The sequence below is a fragment of the Drosophila santomea genome, chromosome 3R, assembly GCF_016746245.2.
Source record: "Drosophila santomea strain STO CAGO 1482 chromosome 3R, Prin_Dsan_1.1, whole genome shotgun sequence".
In the NCBI taxonomy this organism is placed as follows: Eukaryota; Metazoa; Arthropoda; class Insecta; order Diptera; family Drosophilidae; genus Drosophila; species Drosophila santomea.
The window spans coordinates 21,311,928-21,332,667 of NC_053019.2; the positions used below are offsets into that span (position 1 = coordinate 21,311,928).

Consider the following 20,740-nt stretch of genomic DNA (forward strand, 5'->3'; position numbering starts at 1 on the left):
ATTTGGTCAATTTATGTGCGTGTGCGATAAAGGGACAAATGGACAGTCATTCGAATGGAGTTTCTGCTCCAACCCAAAAAGGCACTGAGAAAAAAATACGTGCGGATTTAAAAAGTGTCTCAGGTTTCGATAATAGTTAATAGTGCAATACTGATATGTAGGGGTATCAAATTATGCTAGGAAGTATAAATATGCTTTTTCCTGTACAATGTGAATTAAATCGATACTGGCATTTTTTTTCTATCTGTACAGCCGTTCAACCCCTCTTCAGCACCTATTTAGGCCAAGCGTTCATTGCATAACAAATAGTTGGAGTGTGTGTGTGTGTATTGCGAACGGACGCGCGAAGCGCCTCTAAATTGCCATTACTCATACGCCGCGTGTGACGCCGGCAATTAAAGCCAATAAAATGCACAAGTGCCGCTGCACTCGGCTATAATTACGCAACTACTGAGCTGCTAAGAGGGGGGAGGGACTAGGGGCGAGGGATGAAGGCTCTTTCCAATTCACTAAATTCGACAGCCAAATGCTTCACATTCTCTAACATTTATTTGACGTCAGTCAAATGGCTTTCAAATGATCGACCTCATCGGTAAACGAAAGCATTTCGGCCAGTTTAAACGTTTTAAAAGCGTTCGCTTGCAAAACTGCTGGGGGAAATCAATTATAAACTGGTAATTGAGGGACCGACTAAAGTTTGTGCAGCTCGCAAATTGAATCATGTTATTGCTGTGGGTTGGTGGCTTTCTGGGTGCTGGATGGTTGCTGCTGGGTGGTCGGCTTGATTGGCTGGCAAATTGCACGTGCCACGCCCACGGCGACCACGCTGCCGCCCACCTCGAAGACGCCTGGTGGCCAGTGCATTTGTGTGTGGTCAAGTTGTCGTTTGTTTGTTTGCCTACATGGAAAACTTTGGGTTTTGTTAAGTTTATGCAAATGTCCTTTCGGCAATTAGCAATAAATGTTTGTACTGGTCATTCTATGAGCTCGTTGTGTATGGCTATGTGTATGTGTGTGTGTGTGTGTGCATGGGTGTGTGTATGCTTTGGCCATTTGTGGCCCATTTGAGATACAAATCATGCGGTCAACGTTTACTGCGGGCCACCAGCTGCCTTTGACTTGGCCAAAACGCCCACCCGGCAAGTAGAAATCGAAAAGGGTCTGCACAGGGGGCGCATTGCGGTCAACGTGCAAACTGCATTATATATCGGTCTGAATTTCGCCACAGGCTCATTTGCAAAGTTGCACAAGGAAAATGCTGGGTTTTAGTGCAGAAAAAATGAATCGAAGGTGCCACTAAAACTAGGATGTAGAAATCACTGAAAAAGTGCAAGTATAGTACAGTAAAATGTCTAACGAAGAAATGTATAATATGAAAGTTTTATGGAATTAAAATGCTGTAAATGCAGATGCAGATCACATTTTAAAATATTCTACAAATTTAAGTTGTATCTAAGCATTTGTAGGTAATAATAGGGCTTCAAAGGGAAAGTTCTCGCATAGTTTTCTGGCTCTTTAGAAATGACGGTGGCTGCGATATTAGTTGACCGATTTAAGTCGCATGGGACCGCCAATCACATTCAGAAGTCACACCTAATCGGCAATTTATCCACCTGCCGTGCGATGCACTCCATAAGCTAGCCGTTTCGATAAGCTCTTAATGCATTAATTGGAAAGCAAGCCGGCGAGGCTTTGTGGCCTGCATTTAGATTGATTTTCATGCATAAGCAGGAGGGCAGTTGCCTTCCCCAATCTGACCCCCTTTGGGCTGACCCAGTTTGTCAAGTTTTCACTTGTCTGGAATGCGCCAAGTGGCCTCGCCACGAGGACAATACTTGGTCTTGGTCGGCCTGTCTGTGAGGTTTCCCCAGTTTTCCGCTTGCCCATCCTGTCCCTCTCCCCCTCCCTCTCTCGCTCTCGGTCTCTATCACGGAAAATCTGGGCCTGGCACTCGGCATTCTGATGCCCGGGAAAAGTTTTTCCAGTTGTGCCAACACAACGCCTTTTGGGCTGCCTGTCGACATCAATTTGCATCTGTGTACATTAGGGTGGGCTGAATGATGTTTGCGAAGTTTTAAGCAATGCAATCCGCCGCCCATAGGGTTACCATTTGTGAATATATGAATTTTATGCCAAATGTTCCCTAATTCGTATTTAGTTTGGTTTTATGTTTCAAACAGTTTGGAAATATTATAAAATTGTACATTCAATCAACAAATAATCATAGATTTAAATGTGGTATACCAACTAATGTAATTAATTGAGTGATTTTTTTAACTTGCCATTTTATATTATATTTCATTATTCATCTAAAGTACAGGCCACCCTAGTGCACATGCACTTCTGCATACAGTACGTGTACTTTACCCACTTATTTGTGTGTTTGCGTTCCGCTCGATAAATTGTTTCGCAAGTTTCGAGGAGTAGCAAGGAGCAAGGAGCGCAGGAGAAGCCTGGTACCCGAGCTGCTTAAATACATTCCATCTGTAGGCTGGGACTATTAATAATGGCACAATATCCTGTGCCCTGCCGATTGATTGATGGATGATAAGAAACATGAATCAGCGACTAAGGTCGGGCATTTTCCCTGAACTCCACTCCTAGCCATCTGACGGCATAATAATACGCGTTTATCTCTGCTTGGTTACCAATCTCTAGCAATTTGATTTATGCATTTCCATTTGTGGGACCCACGCATGTGCCCCAAAACGAGCAAGAAGTTTTCCCTGGAAAGGAAAAGGGCCAGCACACATGCACACACATACACCCAATGGCAACACAACATCAGAAAGTCTGATTAGATTTCCGTGGCAATTACGTGAGCAAGTTGCTCCTTTGTTGAAAGGCACACTACTCGGGTTCAAACGCCCATTCATATGCCGCTTTAATTAGTCAAATTTCGTTGGCAACGCGACTGGGCCACCCATGTGAGCATTATCGGCCCGATTTAGATATATCGCTGGTAAATAGGCACAATGATTGAGCTTGTTAGGCCATTGTCGTGCATGTGAGTAAATGTTTTATAAATCATATCCGATTGCGATTTCCCTGCGACGACAATGGCAGGAAAAGCCACACCGCGACAAATTAATATTGTATTTGCATGGTTAAAAAGTTATTCATGTGAGCTAATGCAAGAATCAATGCTTTATCCTAATCTTAGAACTACGTATTAGTTAAAAGTGGCAACTTCGATTTTTTTTTAAGTGCATTACACTGTGCTTACAATGGCAGATAATCCTGGTTGCAGTTGCCTGGCAACCTATTTTGGCAAAATCCCTTTTGCCAATTCCTCTCAGCCGAACAACAAAGTTCATTTGGCTTTGACTTAGCAGGAATTCAATATTAAAATCGGATATAAATTGTACGCACAGCAACGAACATCCTTCTCATCCTGGAAATAACAAGTGGTTGACATGACCCACACACACACACATACACATAAGCAAACACACAGAGAGATAACCACCCATCCGTATTGTAACATGTGCATTTGTTTAAGTATGTGTAAGCCTGTTTATTCAAATGTATTGCATTTATTTCCGCTCGTGTTGTGCTTCTGTTTTGTTAGCAATTTTCGAAATGCTTTTAAAATATTCATGGGTATCAAATGTTTGATACAAACAAATGCATATATGTATGTGTGTGTGTGTGTGTGTGTGTGTGTGCGGAAGCGAAAGAGACTTAATCCGACTAACTGTCGAATTGGTTTTGCGTGTAAGCCCACGTACGTATTCACTGAAATATCGTGAGCTCTACTTTAATATTTATATGATAAATTTGTACACATCCACTGGCAATGGCCAATTAATCACCACATTCATGGGCTCCCTGGCCCAGTTATAGTATATCCTGGAAATTTGATTGATCGAGCGAGCTGTCGTGTAATTAGCACATACACACAAACACACATACACACGCTGACCTCCTGACAGCTCGCTGGTAATTGCGTAATGAAAATTAATAGATTTATGACCCGCCAAAGCTCAAAAGAGCGCTTTAAAAGTGACTGACACTGCTCGTCCCTTGTGCTTCTATTTGTATTTGTATCTGTACTTGTATCTGTATCTGAGGGATTCCCTTTGACAGGCGACGGCCGTAAAAGCGGGAAACAAAAGCAAAACTCGCAGCCGCCGGGGAACCCTTCGTCGGGATCCTTTTATTGCCCCGAAAAGTGTATGACAAATGCGTGCCACCGATGCCATGGCATCCGCATCGGCATCCCAATCCTGCTCCGCTTGCTCCTCCTCATTCCCATTCGCATTGCCATTGCCATTCTCCATGGTCGTAAAAAGTGCGACGCCTCCATTGTTAATCTCCACTCACGGCATCGCTTCTGTTTGGCTTTTGTTTTATTGTCGCACTTATTTTTATTTGCACATCGGGCGATGATGCCATGCAGCTCTCAGCTTGATTAAATTATAAAAATTGTATTATAGGAAGTCAGTGCCCAAAGGCGATTTCGGATTCGGATTTCGTTTAACACGCTGCCAGCCGCAGGGAAATTTATAAAATCTGATATTCGACTCCTGGCGTGTCCAAAAATAAAGTTAAATTCATTTTAGACACCTTTTAATTTGAAGCTCCCAACTTCAGGGGATAAAAATGAACTGGGTGTCCCTTTTTGTGCCTAGATCCTTTGTAGGGTTAAGTCCGGACGGACTGAAAAAACCAAGCACTTGGCAGCGGGTCAAAAACTCTACATCTATCTATCCATCGAGTGTGGCTGCAGAAAAAGGGGAAGGGAAAAAGAATAAAAGGGGAAGTTGGCCTGGTATTTGGGTCAGACTGCAGCTGGTGCATCTTGGCCTTCGCACGCACCGCCCTAGTTGAAATTTAATTTAAAACTTTCCATCCTCGGCCCAAAAATAAATGTGCCATGTCCAGGCCATGTGTTGCTGCTCCTTGGCTGCTGGCTGCGCTTCTGGTTTTTACTTGGTATCAAATTGTTTTGCAACTTGCATAATAACTCACTGGGCATCCAAAGGCAAACAATAATGAACGACTGTAGCAGAAATTAAAATGTCTTTAGAGGAAACAGAGAGCTGCTGCAGCTTGGTCAAGGAGCTTTCGACTTTGCTGCCGGCTGCAATTGATTAAAATTCTCAGCAATGAACTGCAAATAGAACGGATTCCTCAGATCCTGCCATTTCCAGCCCCCTGCGGCTGTGGCTGATGGAAAAATGCAACTTTTCCGTTCTTTGTCGACTGCAGCTTCCTGCCAAAGGTGTTTTGAAGCCGAGTAACCACGCTCCAATCTGCAGAGTACTTCCTTTGACTTGTGCTTTCTCGCACTTTCTAATTACTTCGTTTAATTAATTTAAGAACCCATCAAAGTGTTTTCGCCACACAATGGCCTCAAAGCAAACCATCATCCAAACCAAACCATCTTCCTCGAAAAAATCAGCGACTAGTGCTAAACACTTTAAGAGCCTAATAAACTCGGTGATGAGCTTAATAAGCCAAACAGCACCCACGTTAATATTCCGAGGCGCCGGTCAACCGGAAGCGGAAATTGTCCCCAGCAAGCGGAAGTGCTTTTTTATTTATTATTTGCCTCTCCAAGTATTTTTCAAGCACACAGAAGTGAGAGAGAGAGAGAGAAGGCTAAGCTGCTGTCGGCCAGAAATTGGATTTATCTGCTTCGTTAGTAAATTGGTTGTGATAGGCGCGACATCACGAACTGCTCTTGGCCAAGTCGGCCTTATCCTTTGGCCGTCTGCAAGAACGCAAGTCTGGGCCTCTTGCCAACCAGCTGCAATGGCAATTGGGCCCACCAAAGTCGGCCTGCACAGTAGCCAAAATTGAGGGAAAGTGTTTGGCGTTTGCTGCAATTTATTCGTGATTTATGATACCGCGGAGAAAAATCAACACACTTAAAAGATATAAATAGAATGTCCTATGTACAAATACTACACATGTTGCTAGAAAATTTGTTTTCTAATTGGAGTTGAAACCATTCATAATGTAATCCAAATTGTTTCTTTCAAATCCCTGTTCCTTCTCTGTACAATCCCCATAATCCGAAGGCAACTTTAAGTGAGCCAAAACTTTTTACTTTTTTCGGAATTTTTTCCCATTTCCCTGCTTTGGGGCTTCAAGTCGGTCAACGTTTTTTTTTCCCACACAGTGGCAGAATGATTTTTATGCGAATTTCATTACAGTTAGTGGCTGTTGGACTCTTAAAGCTCTGCGCCTGCTTGGGGCAAGTTTATTCATTATTGACTTTCCGCCCAACGTCCGACGCCGAAATAAATGCTTAAATAAGCCAGCGGCGTTTCAATTTCGGCAAAGTTTAACTTGGTCGCCCATCCTTTTGCGTACCCGCGGCGATTGCAAGGGTCCTTGGACAGGATGCGACACTGAGTCCGTGATTCTGTCACATTTTTTATTACCATTTCCATTTGGTGTTTATAATTTGTGTAGCAAATTGAGCGACAGCAATGGTGACATTCATGCGCGCAACGCAACTAATTTCGCCGTCCAGATGGGGAATCGCTCATTTGGCCGCGGCCACGATAATGATGATGATGATGAACTGCCCGCAGGCAGCTGATTTATGGATAACACAGATGGGAGGGCATAGAACACGCGAAAAAATAGTGGTGAACTTTGGAAAATATTAGGCAATAGTATAGGTCAGGGAACTCACTGACTAAGTGCAATGGAATCCGATCTTATATTATAATTAGTTATGTATTTTAAATTAGATGGGATTTTTTCAAGTGCAGTTTAGTAGTTGCAGGAATGAGAAGGCAGCAACCAGAAACAAAACAAGCCATGTGGAGGGCCACCATTCGGTTGCATGGATTAATGAGCCACAGCGGCGACCACATTGGGATATTCGGAGCCTAGTACTCTGTGGATTATGTTGACTTTCTGCAGACAATGCCGCTGGAGGTGCAGAATGGGCAGGAGCCGGAGACGAAGGAGGAAAGACGAGCCCGGCATCATCGCAGGATGTGCGCCCCGGTTTCTTCCTTCCTCCGCCTCTCAGCTTCTGTCTGTGAGCTTTGCTCCGGACTGCGGACTCCGGACTGTGGACTGGTGGCAAAAATTAAATTATGACAGCAAATGAACAGCCGCTGGTGGGGCCGAGGACGAGCTGGCCGGAAATGCTGGGCCGCAGGCAACCTGGCTAATAATGAAATACATGAATTTTTTAGACAATAATCGCTGCAGCTTAGCCGGGACTATAATGGGCCCATGATGATGTCCAAGGAATACAAAGGCAGTCCTGGCTGAGTTTGCCAGCTTGCGTTTTGTTCTTAAAGTCGCACAGCGTACTGAGGGCAGAACTAAATTTAATATATATATTCGGTTATTTTATTCTATTATTTTTCCATTAAATTCCATCAAATGCCCATGCGATTGCATTTTTAATCATCAATATTTACAGATGTAAGTTTGATTGTCTAATCAATTATTGTTGTTTACACAACTCATTGCCGTTCGGTTGGAAATGTTGCCTAAATAAACATTAAATGCAATTAAATTGCTTAATGACCCACATTGAGGGAATTATATTTGCTTTTTCGAGCGGCAAGTGTCCCAAAACTTTGTTAAAGATTTACGACCTGCATAAATTTCATATTTTCCCAATGGCTTAATTGTCTCTCTTTGCCCAGGACAATGGTAATGAAAGTTTAATTTCCGTTTGTTTGGTGCCATAATGGAATATTTCTAAGCTGGCATAGGTTGATGAACACAGGCATGTTTGGCCTGCACACTATTGTTTTTTGGGGCTTACTGCTGTTTCAGTAACCAAATTCTTTGCTCCAAAAAATCTCACTTATCACCCAAAACATAGTGCTTCGTTCACTGAAACCCAAATTTAATTAAACTTGTAACTAAATTATTTCGATATGCAAAGCTAGCCACTAGGACGGCGATAACGACACTGCCGAGAACAGAGAATGCAGCAAAATAAAGTCTGCAGCAACTTTGACAAAAGCCAGCGTGGTAGAAAATTTGTGTAAAAAGCGTAAAATATTATTTGCAATTTTCGCCCGGGAAAAACGAAACAAAGGAGTTTCCCCCCAACGTTCAGTCCGAGAATTTGGTTTATTTATTTTTTTTTTTAATTTGCACATTGCTAAAATAGTTTTCATTGGTTTTGACTGCATTATTATTTTCCAATATTTTTCGCTTTCACATCTCTTTCTTTTTTTTAGTTTTTGGCTACAAATCATTCAAACACACAGTATATTTATATAAATATACATATATGCATATTCAGCTGCATATTCCGAAATTGCCGTTTTGATTTTTAATTGAATTCCCTGGCATAGTTGAGCGGCCAGCCGTAGTTTCATTAAATATCGAAGCAAACAAGCAGAAATCGAGTCCACTCGGCGTATACGTAATATCGGATTTCAAGTACGCCTATCGCTTGATTGGTTCTCTTCTGATTCAGATATTTCGCCTGCAATGCAACGTGGCGAATAATCAAATTTGATTCGGAGAACCTGGCTTTGAATTTGGCAACCTGCTAATTGATATGTATGTGTCGTTTTCCAATGGGTCCCGCTGCAGTTTTGTCCATTATTTTTCGCCCTGGGTCGCGTGAAGCCCCGCTGACATTTTTCCATTAATTGAAAATGCCAATGACCACCAGGCAACAAAGCAGCCTCAAATTGCCAACCATATTGTGCTGCAAAACAGCAAAATCCACAGCTCCTGCACATATGGGCATTGTATTATTTTGTGGGCGCCCTGTCCGCATAAATTATGAAAAGGCCCCGTTTCTGGCATATTTTGATGACATGCATGGCATGTCCGTGCCTAGGGAACTATTTTCTATTTTTCGGTTTCCTCTATTTCATATCACCCCTTCGTTTTTTTTTTCGTTTTTCGTAAAAGTCAAATATCCCGCATTATTTACCATGTACTCGTTGCTGTGGCAAACCAAACAAATGTCAAAGCAGTGCTTGTTTGCACTTTTAGTTTGTCAATGCGAATGGATTTGCCATTTCTGTTTGCTTGTCGATGTGCAAAGCAAGCTGTAAGTTATTTTAGCACACTTATAGAGAGCTCTATCACCAGTGGGCAAATCGCAAATAAAAACTAAGTTGTCAGTTTGAAATACTACAATTTAATTACTTTAAAACGTTTCGGAGTCATACAAAATGAATCAACATAATGGCATGTGGCACCTATCTACCTCGCAGGTGTCTGATGATATTTTTGGGCAAAAAAGACTGGGTTTTAAATGAGGTCACCACAGCGACTGGCTTATTTATTCGAAAATCCATTTTCGAAATTACACGCATCGCGCTCACTTTTCTTTACTTAATTATACACTAATTATAATGTGCATAAAATGCTATAAAAGAGTGAAAATATATTCTGACATTGGCGGTTGTTTGTATTGCATAATGGAAGCAGGCGAAAACTCGATGCATTTTTTTGATTGAACGTGTTTTTTGGCCGGGCAGAGAATTTCACGCTCCTGTATATTTTATAATGATTAAAAATTGTTGTCATAAAGCTGCGCCATCGAATCGCTCAAAAAACCAGCCCAATGGCCACACATTCTCGAGTCTTTTTATTTAATTTTTATTGAATATTTTATAGCTGTAAGGTAATGGTTGGTTGGTTGGTTGATTTATAGTTTGTGAGACTGTAAAACGTGTGCAAAACACGCAGGCAGGATTTAAGCACTTCGGGTGCTTTTAAAGTTATTAAAGGATGTGCAGAACTAAGTCTTATCCTCCGGCGGGGCCACTCTATGTAATTCTTAAACAATTTCTTCTGCTCTATTGCAGTTTTGTTTTGCCGGAGCCAGGATAGCAAAAACTAATTTAGAAAATTGTTTTTAGACTCTGTTGCTTGTCCGCTTCGCTTGGCTTTTGCCTTTGCCTTTGCCCTTAACTTTGCCCGGGGCAAATGAGAGTGTCCTGGAGGGCCCGAATGAATCTAATAAAGAAATTACTCCAGACAGTATAGGCGTCAAGGACGTCGCCCACACCAAATAAAATCTCTGCCATTTCCCCCCTCGATGTCGCCAATGAGCTGAATATCAAGTGCGTGCCTCGAATCGGGGGAGTCCTAAATCGCTGTTTGCTCTTAGCCAGAACATGAATAATTTAAAAACAAAGGCGAAACGATTTGCGACGCGCGCCCAATACACTTTGCCCATGTAATTGCAGATGTGTGAAAAGGATCGGGCTTCAGCCGACAGAAAGGACCTTCTAGCCGGGCTAATAGCCGCCAACAAAGGCAGCAGGCAGCGCCCTTCAAGCATTCAATTCACCAATTGTGCTTAATGCTCGACTATTCCTAAATGGCCAAGAGACAATGTGTCTGGTCTCCGGGGAAAAAAGCAGGTAACTCGTGCACACGTGTCGCCGTTGTAGGCGCATTAAATATGTTCTGATGGCCAAAATTGCCGAGTCAACTTATTCGTATGCTCGGGATATCGAAACAGTTGCCTGACTTATTCATGGCGACTCTCCGCCACCATTGTTTTTATTGGTTAGCCATTAAGTTTATGCTGTATCGATGCGACAGTCATTCACATGAGCTTGATGGGGGAGTGGATCAGTTCTCTAGGCAACCGGAGAAAATAGGAGATGTTATTGGCCATATTCTAGCTGGGAAGTTTAGATAACTAGAACTATATTCTTAAGCTTTTAACAAACTCAACTTGAATTTATTCTTGGGAGTTTGAGACTATATACTACTTGAATTGGTAGTCATGTTTGAGTGTCTGATCAAAGCGAGAAACTTGCCAAATGCTGACCAATTTGCTGATAGCTCTCAGCAGGAAGACCCTTTGTTCGGTTGGGCTTTGCATCCGAAACAATCTGGGTGGCATCGTTTATGCCAACAATTAGCTGCATCCAGCTGCAGTTACACGCCCACTTAAGCCAGTTGCATGGAAAAGTGTTAGATGGTAGATGGCAGCAGTGGAAAATGGGAAAGTGAAAAGTAGACCAAGTGCACTCCGTTTTGTTCGAAGCGCGCTTTGTTTTGTGTCGCCGGGACTTTAATTGCGAAAACATTTTCAAAAGTTTTTCATAAATTTCTCGCACTTAACCGAAAGTACATAACGCAAACAAAAGTAAAGTAAAAGTGTGTGCTACTTACACAGCTTATTTTCTGTGTGTTGCAGTTGTTCTGGCTGTTGCAGCATCAAACTTCGCTGCAATGGCGGCAATGCACATCAATAAAGCGAAAATTGCTGCAGAATGGTGCACAATTGTCCTGGGAACTGAAAGGCGTTGGAATCCGTATATGTGTGTGTGTCTGTTTCTGTTTCTCTATCTGTGTGTGTGTCAGTGGGAGTGTGGTGGCAAAGGGGGGCGTTGCAGGCTGCTGCAATCGTTGTTGCTGCTGCTGATTCTGCTGCTGCAGTGAAAACAATCGAAATTATAGCAAACAAGCGCGTAAACTTTTCGCTTTCATGGTCGGCTATATCTATATATGAATGTGTGTCTATATATGAATGTGTGCGGTTGCCGAGAGTGTGTGCGTGAGTGCATATGTGAATGTGTCCTGCAGTTTTAGTGCTGTTCTGTTGCAGTTGCGGCTGAACGCATACTTTAAAATGCCTGACAAAAAGCGCCGCCAACTGGCAACCTAATGCCAGCGCAGTAAATGGGCCCGCTTTTTGAGTGTGTGTGCGTGTGACAGTGATGCCTAAATCATAATTGCCGAAAATGTATTAAAGTTTTATTTTACTTAAATACCTATGGTATAATACGCTTACTTTCTAGAATAGTATAAATTATAATCAGTAAGAAATAAAACATTTCGCAAGTGAATAATTTAATCGAAACTCTCGAAATAGGTACTAAATAGATTTTCCTTTAACTTTCCATCTATTTAACAACCCAGAATGATCCCCAAATAAACGAATCCATTTAGAGAAACACATTCAGCCGTCAGCACTAGTTCATGCGGTAGCTTTTTATGTTGGCGCCTGTTTTCGCCACCGTTTTTTATTGCAGCTCTTGATGACGAGCGAACTGCGCTCATTTGCGTGCACATTTTCGAAGCACACTTTTTGGGGCCGTGAAAAAATGTGTGTCAACAAAAGTTTTGGTTTTCCAGTTTCAGCGCATTGTGTCCGCTTTCACTGTTTGACTGCCGCCGCCGCTGCCTCTCCAGTTGTTGCCACTATTGCCATTCTGTGCTGCTGCTGCTCTGTGACCGAATCTAATGGCTCTGGAGGGAAAGTAGGAAAAGCAGGAAAATTCGGGCAGACAGACAAAACCTGCCTGCAATTAGAGACTCCGGTTGAATGTTGGGAATTGGAATGTGTGCAGAGCAACCCTTTTTTTGGGGCAGTTGCGGCAAATAACTAGTTATGCTGCCATAATTAAATGTAAATTATCGCCATGTGTGCAAAACTGTTGCCATGTTTACTTATTTATTTGTCAGTTAATTAGTTCGGTATGTGTGTTACAAATCTGGTGACTTTGCCTGTTCTGCTGCGCATTACAAACCACGTACAAGAAATGTAATTATTTTCATTACATCAACGGTGCAGACAAACACACACATACACACAAACACACACCCGAATAAAAGGCAACAAATGCACAGGGAAAAAAAACATGGTGTTGACATTTCCAATACAATAAAGCCAGAGTGCGGGACCTTTGTTTATTTTTGACATTGACGTCCCTCATTAATGTAAACGAAGTCGACTGCTGGCATAAAAAGGCGACCTTCTGTAATTATAATTAATACAAAAAGAACATGAGCCCTCTGTGCCACCATTTGCCGTGTCAATGAGTCGCGTTGACCCGAAACCAATACAGGAAACGAAGGAGGTCCTGCGGCGGTCCCAAGGAGTGGGCCACATAATGCCGACAGGAAACACAACGCACAAATTGCGTCTTTCGCGGCATTAAAAATTCCATTAGCTGCAAACTGCCCGCCCTAATTAGAGCCGCAAACAAAAACTGATAGAAATTTTGATCGCAGCCCCATCCGCGCCCAGTACACATTTTTCCAGGACTTACCAAAGATTCGTCCTGCCCGCGAGGCTGGTGGCAAGGTGGCCAAAATCAGGAGCAGCACACAGCCAGGAATGATGAGCCCTCGATGATTTCCGTATGTGGCCGATATGCGCAGCGTCATTTTGTTTGATGCGATTTGTGAGTGGTTTTTATGTTTTCCGTACTCGTCTATGGTTTTAATATAAAGCAATTTTTGCGGTGGTTTGCGTTACGGTTTCTTTTATTTTGTTGAATTTCGTAGGATTGCGGTTGTAGTTTTCTGCCCTTGGGTTTTTCTAAATCAATTTACATTTATTTTTTCGCCAATGCCAATTAAACTTTGTTTGCGTTATGAACTTTTGCGTTTTTTAGTTATTCACGTTTTATTCGGTTTTTTTTTATTTATTTTTTTTGTTTTTATGCTTGCACCGATTTTGGCTTTAGGTGATCATTTTGAACGAGCTGCAAATACGAGTGAGAGAAAAATGGTAATTAAATTTTTTTGGTAAACAGAAGCACTTTTGATTCGGTTGCAATTTATTTAGGCTTGCAATCCGATTGGGTATATGTGTAAAGAATATGTTTGGACCATATATACAACTCCCATACTTTTTAAAACTTTTTCTGCATATTTCAACTTCTTTGCGTTGCGGCTTCGTCAAGTGAAACCCTTCTCATTTGCAAAGTTTTTTTTTGATTCCAACAGCACTCTTTTTTTCAATTTTCAGTTTAGAGGACTTTTACGGTCTCCTAAAATCCGGACAGACACACTATCCCTTTCGTTTTAGTTTTTGCGGCTGCGAAATTAACTAAAGATGTCAGTGCGGAACAGCAGGGAGTATAAAGTCCGCGGCTGCATGTAAGTGTGTGTGTGCCTGTATATGGGTGTGTGTGATAAAGTTTATATGCTGAAAATGAATTTGGCATTTTTACAACAAGCGAGAACAGCGAGAACGGCGCTCTCGGAAGTCTGACAGCATAAAATGGAGTGAAATCTCTGCTGGTGGTGTGCAGTCAACTAATGTGGCCAGAAGTGGAGGTGCTGCTGGTGGGTGGTGTTGGTGTTGGTGTTGGTGTTGGTGTTGGTGTTGGTGTTGGTGTTGGTGTTGGTGTTGGTGCTGGTGGTGCAGGCAGGCGAGTGGTGCAACTCAGTGGGTGGTTGTAAAAGTGGGTGCCTCTCAGTAAAAGTGAAATGCGCCGGAGGCGGGCTGCACATTTAATGCGGCAACAGTTACAACATGTGGCAGCAAATGGCGATTGCTGTTGGCCCAAACAACTTGGCTTTTGACTATAAAAATGGCAAGAGAGCGAGCAAGAGATAGAGAGGTAGGGAGAGTAAGCTGCCACGCCCCCTGCTTGCTGCTGCGCCCCCTTTTCAACTTTGGCAGAAGCTCGTGCAACGGCAACAAAAACAATGGCAACAACGCCACGCAACGCAACCCGCCGCACATTGCACATGACGTAAATGTTGTGGTTGCTTTTAAAAACTTTGTTTTAATGTGTTTGCTGCAGGCTGCAAGTTTATTTTTTGTTAACCCCCCTCACCTCATCCCCTCCCCGCTCCCCTGAGACCCACTGCGTGTTGACGTTAAAATTTAAAGTTCAAATTTGTAACTTTCACGGCAAGTTTCAGTGAAAACACAGCGATGTGCAGACGGCAAATCGTTTTAAGCCTCAGGCATTCTTACTCATTTTCACTACACAGATTTTGGCCTGTCTCTGCTGCTTTAACACAGGCCCTTAATATTTTGTTTAATATTTTAAGGCCCTTTTTAGCCAGTTGAGCTGCACTCCGGTATTATTTCCATTTTATAAACAATATTGTGATTGGTAAAAAAAATCAAAGAAGTGCTGGTAAAATATTACACACGCCGCACCTGGCAATTGATGTTATTTTCCATTTTACACACCCTGGCAAAAACTCGTTGACTTTTTCACAGACACCGCAATGTGTGTATGAATATTCGTACACAAAAACACGGTTTGTGCAAATAAGTTTTTCACGAAAGCGGCGCTATTGTTGCTCGGTTTTCGTGGCCAGGAAGCGGCATTAGCGCAAGTTTGTTTGAGCTCACTTTAAAAAGAAAACAACATTAAAGCGCAAAACAATTTTTTGAGCATAAATATTGACCTTGCCTGAGAATCTGGCAAATTCTGGATTAAAAGCTGCGGTCTATATATATTGCATTGATTGCAGTAGAAATTCATTTGATTTTGTCATATGTAAAATAAGCTTGCTTCCAATATTTAATCCTGTACTAGTTTTCAAAACCCAACTGGATGAATTACCCAAACTGTTTATTTAGCGTGGTAAATATATTTGTAGACCATGGAACACGCAAATACCTACAAAAACACCTAATTTGAATGGTATTGCTGTTGTTGATGGCACTATTAATCGCTATTATTTGTTCTCTGCCAGAATTAGGCTTGTGTAATACCTCGAAAGAGTGGACTTCTAATGAAGACATGCCACCGAGAAGCCCATTAATAGTCGCGGCTAGACGACCTCAAATAGTCAACGCCTTACGCTAAGCACCTTAACGACAATTGCCCCCTAGAAAAGCATTTTCATCTCCGGTGGCAGTTCGTCAGTGGTCGTCGCTCAACAAGTTTCACCCGGAAAATGGAAAAGCGGAGTGGGATCTCCGTCGTGGCCACCATCCAACCACCCAAATCCAGTTCGTAATGACCGGTTGTGGATGGCAGAGTGGCGCAATGTGCCCGGTGGCAATTAAAGTGCTTCGGAACTTGTACTTCCACTTGTACTTGTGTTGTTGAGCAACATTTTCTCAATTTTCCACATAATTCCAAACGCAGTGCAGCGCCGTCCACTGTCGTCCAGTCCCACGTCCACCCCGTTCTTTTTGACCATTAGTAGTCCCCTTTGGGTCCGCAGACAGTTCCGAGCCGCTTTCATGCCCGAATGCCCCAAACACTGGCAGTGAGGAGCGTTAAGTAGCTGGATGTCAGTAGCCGATTTGCAGTTATGACAGCCCCACTTCCTCACTTCCCAACTTCCTCACTTCCAACTGCAATGCTGCTCCCCTTTTTGGGGGGCGAACTTTAAATTAAACAGTAGCACAGGCAAAAGGCAGCAAAAAGCAGCGGGAGTTGCGACTTCCAGCACAGAGAGAAAATATGCCACGCAAATGGCTCAATGTTGCAAATATATGTGTCGAAAGTGTGTCAGACTTTCATAATTGCTCATACAAATTTTATTACTCGATCACTCGTTTATTGTCCTATTTTTAAAAACAGGAAAGCCATTTTGTTTCCATTTCACATACAACTCCGTTGTCCCTCGCGCAATGAGTTATGTACATTGGGAAAAAACAACACCATTCATAAAATGTTTAAAAATTATGAAAAATAATTTAAGTTTATAAAATATAAAAAGAATATAATATAAATAGAATTAAAGTTATTGTATGCATTTTATTATCCTTTTGTTCTCTGCTTTTTTATGCTTCAATGGTACTTCGAATATTTGAGGTAGATAATGAAAATGAAATCATAGGGTTTTAAAGCCTCTGATTGTTTTTTGGAAATCAAAAACAGTGCAATTAAAATAGTTGCTGCTCTGATGTTTTTTTTCTGTGTATACAAAAAATAAGCAGGGCGTCAGTGAAGAGCGAAAAAATATGGCACTGCATTTGGCATGAGCCATGAGGCTGGGGGCATGCAGCATGCAGCACGAGGCAGGAGGCAGGCAACAAGCAGCCTGGGAATTGTCGGAGTAGAATCATACAAAATATGCAGGGAACAGCGACAAAAGCAGCAACATCAGCTGGAAACAGCGGAGCAACAGAAGTTGTAATTTACAGCTTATTTACGTTGGAATAAAAAATGAATTAAGACAACGAACCAGCAGCATGACAGCAGCTTCCTCCCCGGGCAACTCGCAAAGGTAAATGCATAAATAAATCAGGCAAAGTCCAGCAGTAAAAAAAAGTGGAAAAAGTGTGGAGATAGCGAGGGAGTGGGGGCGAAAGTTGGGGAGCGGGTAAATGCAGGAGTATAATTAAATGCTTTGACATGAAAGAAAATCAGTCAGCTAAATGGGAATGCTGGAACTTGGTTAATTAGCACGGCCAGAGGTGTCGCCGATGTCCTTGCTGCGCTCAAACTTCGAACATGCAGATTGAGTCAGCCTTAACTTATGCAATCAGGATGTAGGTCCTGCAAAAACACTTGTCAAGTGAGCACAATAACGCGCAACTTGCATCTGTATGCATTTGCACCGACTCACATAGATGGCGATTATAAAGCCAGACGGTTCACAATGGGTGTGCAAAAGTAGAGAGAAAATAGAAACAGAAATAGAAATAACAACTGCAGCGGTAGAAGCTTAAGTGCAACTGCAGTGGCTGTGTGACTCAAGTGTTGCCACAAAGGGGGGGCGGTGAAAACGAACCACCCAGCGACAACAAGTTGCACGCCTTTGCTGCAAGTGCAGCTGCCATTGTTGCTGCATTATAAATTGCAGAGTTGCAACAATGAAATTATTATACACGACAAGCAGTGGAGTTCTCCAGCGGAATTTATCACATGCCAGCCACATACGCCTAATCATCTTGTAAGCATTACTGTAAAGCATCGGTAAAAAGGACACTCGACTAATTCGGTTTAGATGCCCGGGCTGCTGGCTGAATTTATATTATTATTTGCTGATGTTTGCAATTTGGGCACGTGCAGCAAATTCTAAAATAGTTGAACGTGTGCCACACCGCTCGAGCCAAAAATCCGGCTCCACCAAAAGGTTAAGCACACAAACACTCTCGTTTTTGGACGTTTTTTCGATTTTTTTATTTCTCCATTTTTTTTTGCAAGGGGTTCGAAGGACCAAGGACCATTTTTGCGCTCCGCTGGCTGTGTTGACAAACACATTTTTTGAGTGGGGCCAACATAATGCGAAAGTGAAGTAAAGCTGCTGCCGAAATCAGCGCAAATTTAGTGGCAAAGCAAATACATTTATTTTAGTTTTTCCCAGCCATTGTTGTTTATTTTATTTTATTTCATTTTCATTTCATCTTTACTGAAGTCGCTGGCTGGCTTTTATTGCCCCAACAAATGGCAGTCGTAGAATTAGGAGAAGTGACGCAAAAAGGGTTTTCTCTTCGCCTGGGTGTTTGTTCAATGGCACATACAGTCGATCGGGTGGCCCATTGTTTGGTCCACCCCAAATACCCCCAACTCCCTGCGAGTCCTAACAATAATGTCGGCTATTAGCGGCAGGGCATGACCGAGCGAATCCCGGGTCAGCAGTTTAAAATAAAACTTTGCGCCAGAAAGGGTCTTAATTTTGGCTCGAAATGCCAAACCAATTTCTGGTCCAAACCCGACCGACTAACCAACCGCCCACGACACTCACTAATTAAACTAATTAACTGAGATGGCCGAGGGATAAGTTGGCCAAAACATCGCTTCAAGACGCAAATTGAAAGGGAAATCGCTTAGCAAAGTGGGTCAACATAAATCCAGAAGTCCGCCCCAAAATGCAAAATATGCTGCAGTACGAGCGTTGAATTTTCACCCAGTTTTCATTCAGTTGCCTCGATTTGAAATCGTTTATTTATGCTTGTGGGTCACCAAATCTGGGGATAACCACCTTTTGCTGTGTTTTTTATTCGGCAGCTTAGGACCTTCTTCTTCTATCAGTTAGTGGTTTATCCTCGAGATCGTCGGTATTTGGGATCCTGGTACCCGAGTCCAAGAACACGAACACAAATAAAAACTTAACACGGAACTGGACAGCGATTGCCGCATTTTATATTTGATTTTCTCTCGACGCGATAACAACATGCATGATTATATGATTATTATTCTGGCATTCACTTCAGCTATTCGCCTGATTTTCAATCACTTTTCGTGGCCCGTTTCGGCTTTGGCCGCTTTTGGCTGAGATACATTCAGCGTCAGGATAAACGCGCACACACGCGACGCGAACGCACGAAGTCCGGCAGCGCCAGCGGACACATCCTTACGAGCGCACAACAAACACGAAACTGAGCCGCTTCGTTTTTGCGCAAATAAATTCCCAGCTGAAAGGCAGAAGCCGCCGTTGCTGCTGCCACTGCCGCTGCCTTTGCCGTTGCCGCTGCCGTTGCACCACCACGCCGCCCGGAAAACCCCTCTATAAGGTCGATGGTTCGTGGCGGACTTCGGGTTTCCATCTGCTATCCACCACACACACGGCCGTGCTCCGAACTTCTTTGCGAGCTCCACTGTGTGCTGGCTGTTGCCTAGATTTGTGCGCGGGTGGACGCCTCGGCTGTCGTCCTGCCGAGAGCAAAAGGACTCTCTCTCTCGGAGAGCGCGTGTTCCACTTTGAACTCCGAAACTCACCATGGCCCAACTCCGAATAGCGGTGGCCTTATCACTGATAAGAGACGCGCTCTTTGGCGGACACGACCTGCTCAAATCGCTCAGGTGACGAGCGTTCCGGCACAAACAGAACTGAAACGATGGCAGCAAGTGTTTCAGGAATTTCTCAGGCAATACAAAGAGGTCCTGGACGGACTGCAGTTAGCTTTGGCCAAAGGCAGAAGCCCTTTAAATGAAAACAAATTTTAAATTTGATCAATAGGTAATATTTTAGCCTGCATTTCTTTATAACAAAAGAGCCAAGCTTTCGGAAATATTTTAAGGAATTTAATTATTAAAATTTATAACAAAAAATTGCAAGGCATTACATTGTATAGTTTATCACAATCAATGGTCTATTATTATTGTTACCATTTAAATGAACTGTAAAAAGTAACCTGGCGTACATTCGTAGTAATTTTAGTGCTCTACAGCAGCTGTAATGTCTGGAAAAGATTTCGAATCTAGAATCTAAAACCCCCGAAATATCAACATCAGTAAATGGGTGTTGCTGTTGAGGTCCTGTGCCCAATTTGTTTACAGAAAAATCAACCGAAAAAGGAGATGGTCCTAACATTTTCGAAAATTACCCCTCGGTCCTTTGCGAATGTTATTCTATGAGTTGGCCTTCATTCGCACTGAGTCCTGGTCCTGTTAACGCGTTTAGCAGGCTAGATAACAAAGGTCTATACTAGAATGTAAGAACAATGTTGTCGTTTTACATTCGGTCAGGGGTGGAAAGCAAAACATTTCTGCTAACAACATTCGCAAACAGACGGCTATGGAATGCATAACATTTCGGTGTTATTCAATAAATGTAAGCCTGTTGGCCTTTGTTATGTTTATATTACAAGCAGCTGTTAACTTTACATTTTCGAAGAACGGTAACCAGATATGCGAATTGAATGTTCTTTAATAGCGAACATTACATGAGCATGTTATTATTAACATGGCCTGTTAGGTTTGTTAACTTTAACGCGTCAATTAACTTTAACTGTTGCGATAATATAACATAACATAAGTCCATAACGTAGTCCTTACAACTCGCAACTTTCCTTTAAGACTTAATATTTAAAAATAAAACTGATATTTTTTTTTCCCTGATAAATATATTCTAATTGTATTATTTCCCTATTTATTGATTGAAAATAGAACACAATTTGCTTCGCAATAAACTTCCTTTAAGACTTTTATATAATTATTTTTCTATGATAAATATGTTCAAATTGCATTATTTGTTGTTCGATTGATAGAATATAGAACACAATTTGTTTCGCAATAAATTTTCCATCTGACAAAACTGCCTGTCCAGCCCCATAATTCGTTGTGCTGATCAGTGCGTTACTTCCGCAATTATCCCATTGCCTCAGGCACCTGCCCCTAAACGATGGCCACGCCCCTCGGTCCGGTCAATTGCCCACAAT

The 20,740-nt window shown here is 42.4% G+C and overlaps 2 protein-coding genes across 3 annotated transcripts in view; one reads left to right on the forward strand and one right to left on the reverse strand.

The window, feature by feature from the left end:
* Positions 1 to 13,328, reverse strand: part of LOC120452045 (tyrosine-protein phosphatase 99A) — a 103,272-nt gene extending 89,944 nt beyond the window's left edge. The window contains exon 1 of one of the 2 annotated variants that reach the window (XM_039636100.2): positions 12,975 to 13,328. In XM_039636100.2, coding sequence (XP_039492034.1) covers positions 12,975 to 13,092 — 118 coding nt within the window. In that variant the 5' untranslated portion in view covers positions 13,093 to 13,328. The remainder of the gene's footprint in view (positions 1 to 12,974) is intronic. The other variant, XM_039636098.2, reaches the window with a different exon arrangement.
* The window catches only part of LOC120452046 (uncharacterized protein C2orf42 homolog), a 138,672-nt gene that overhangs the window by 93,781 nt on the left and 24,151 nt on the right, over positions 1 to 20,740 (forward strand). The gene's annotated exons all lie outside the window — the stretch shown is intronic.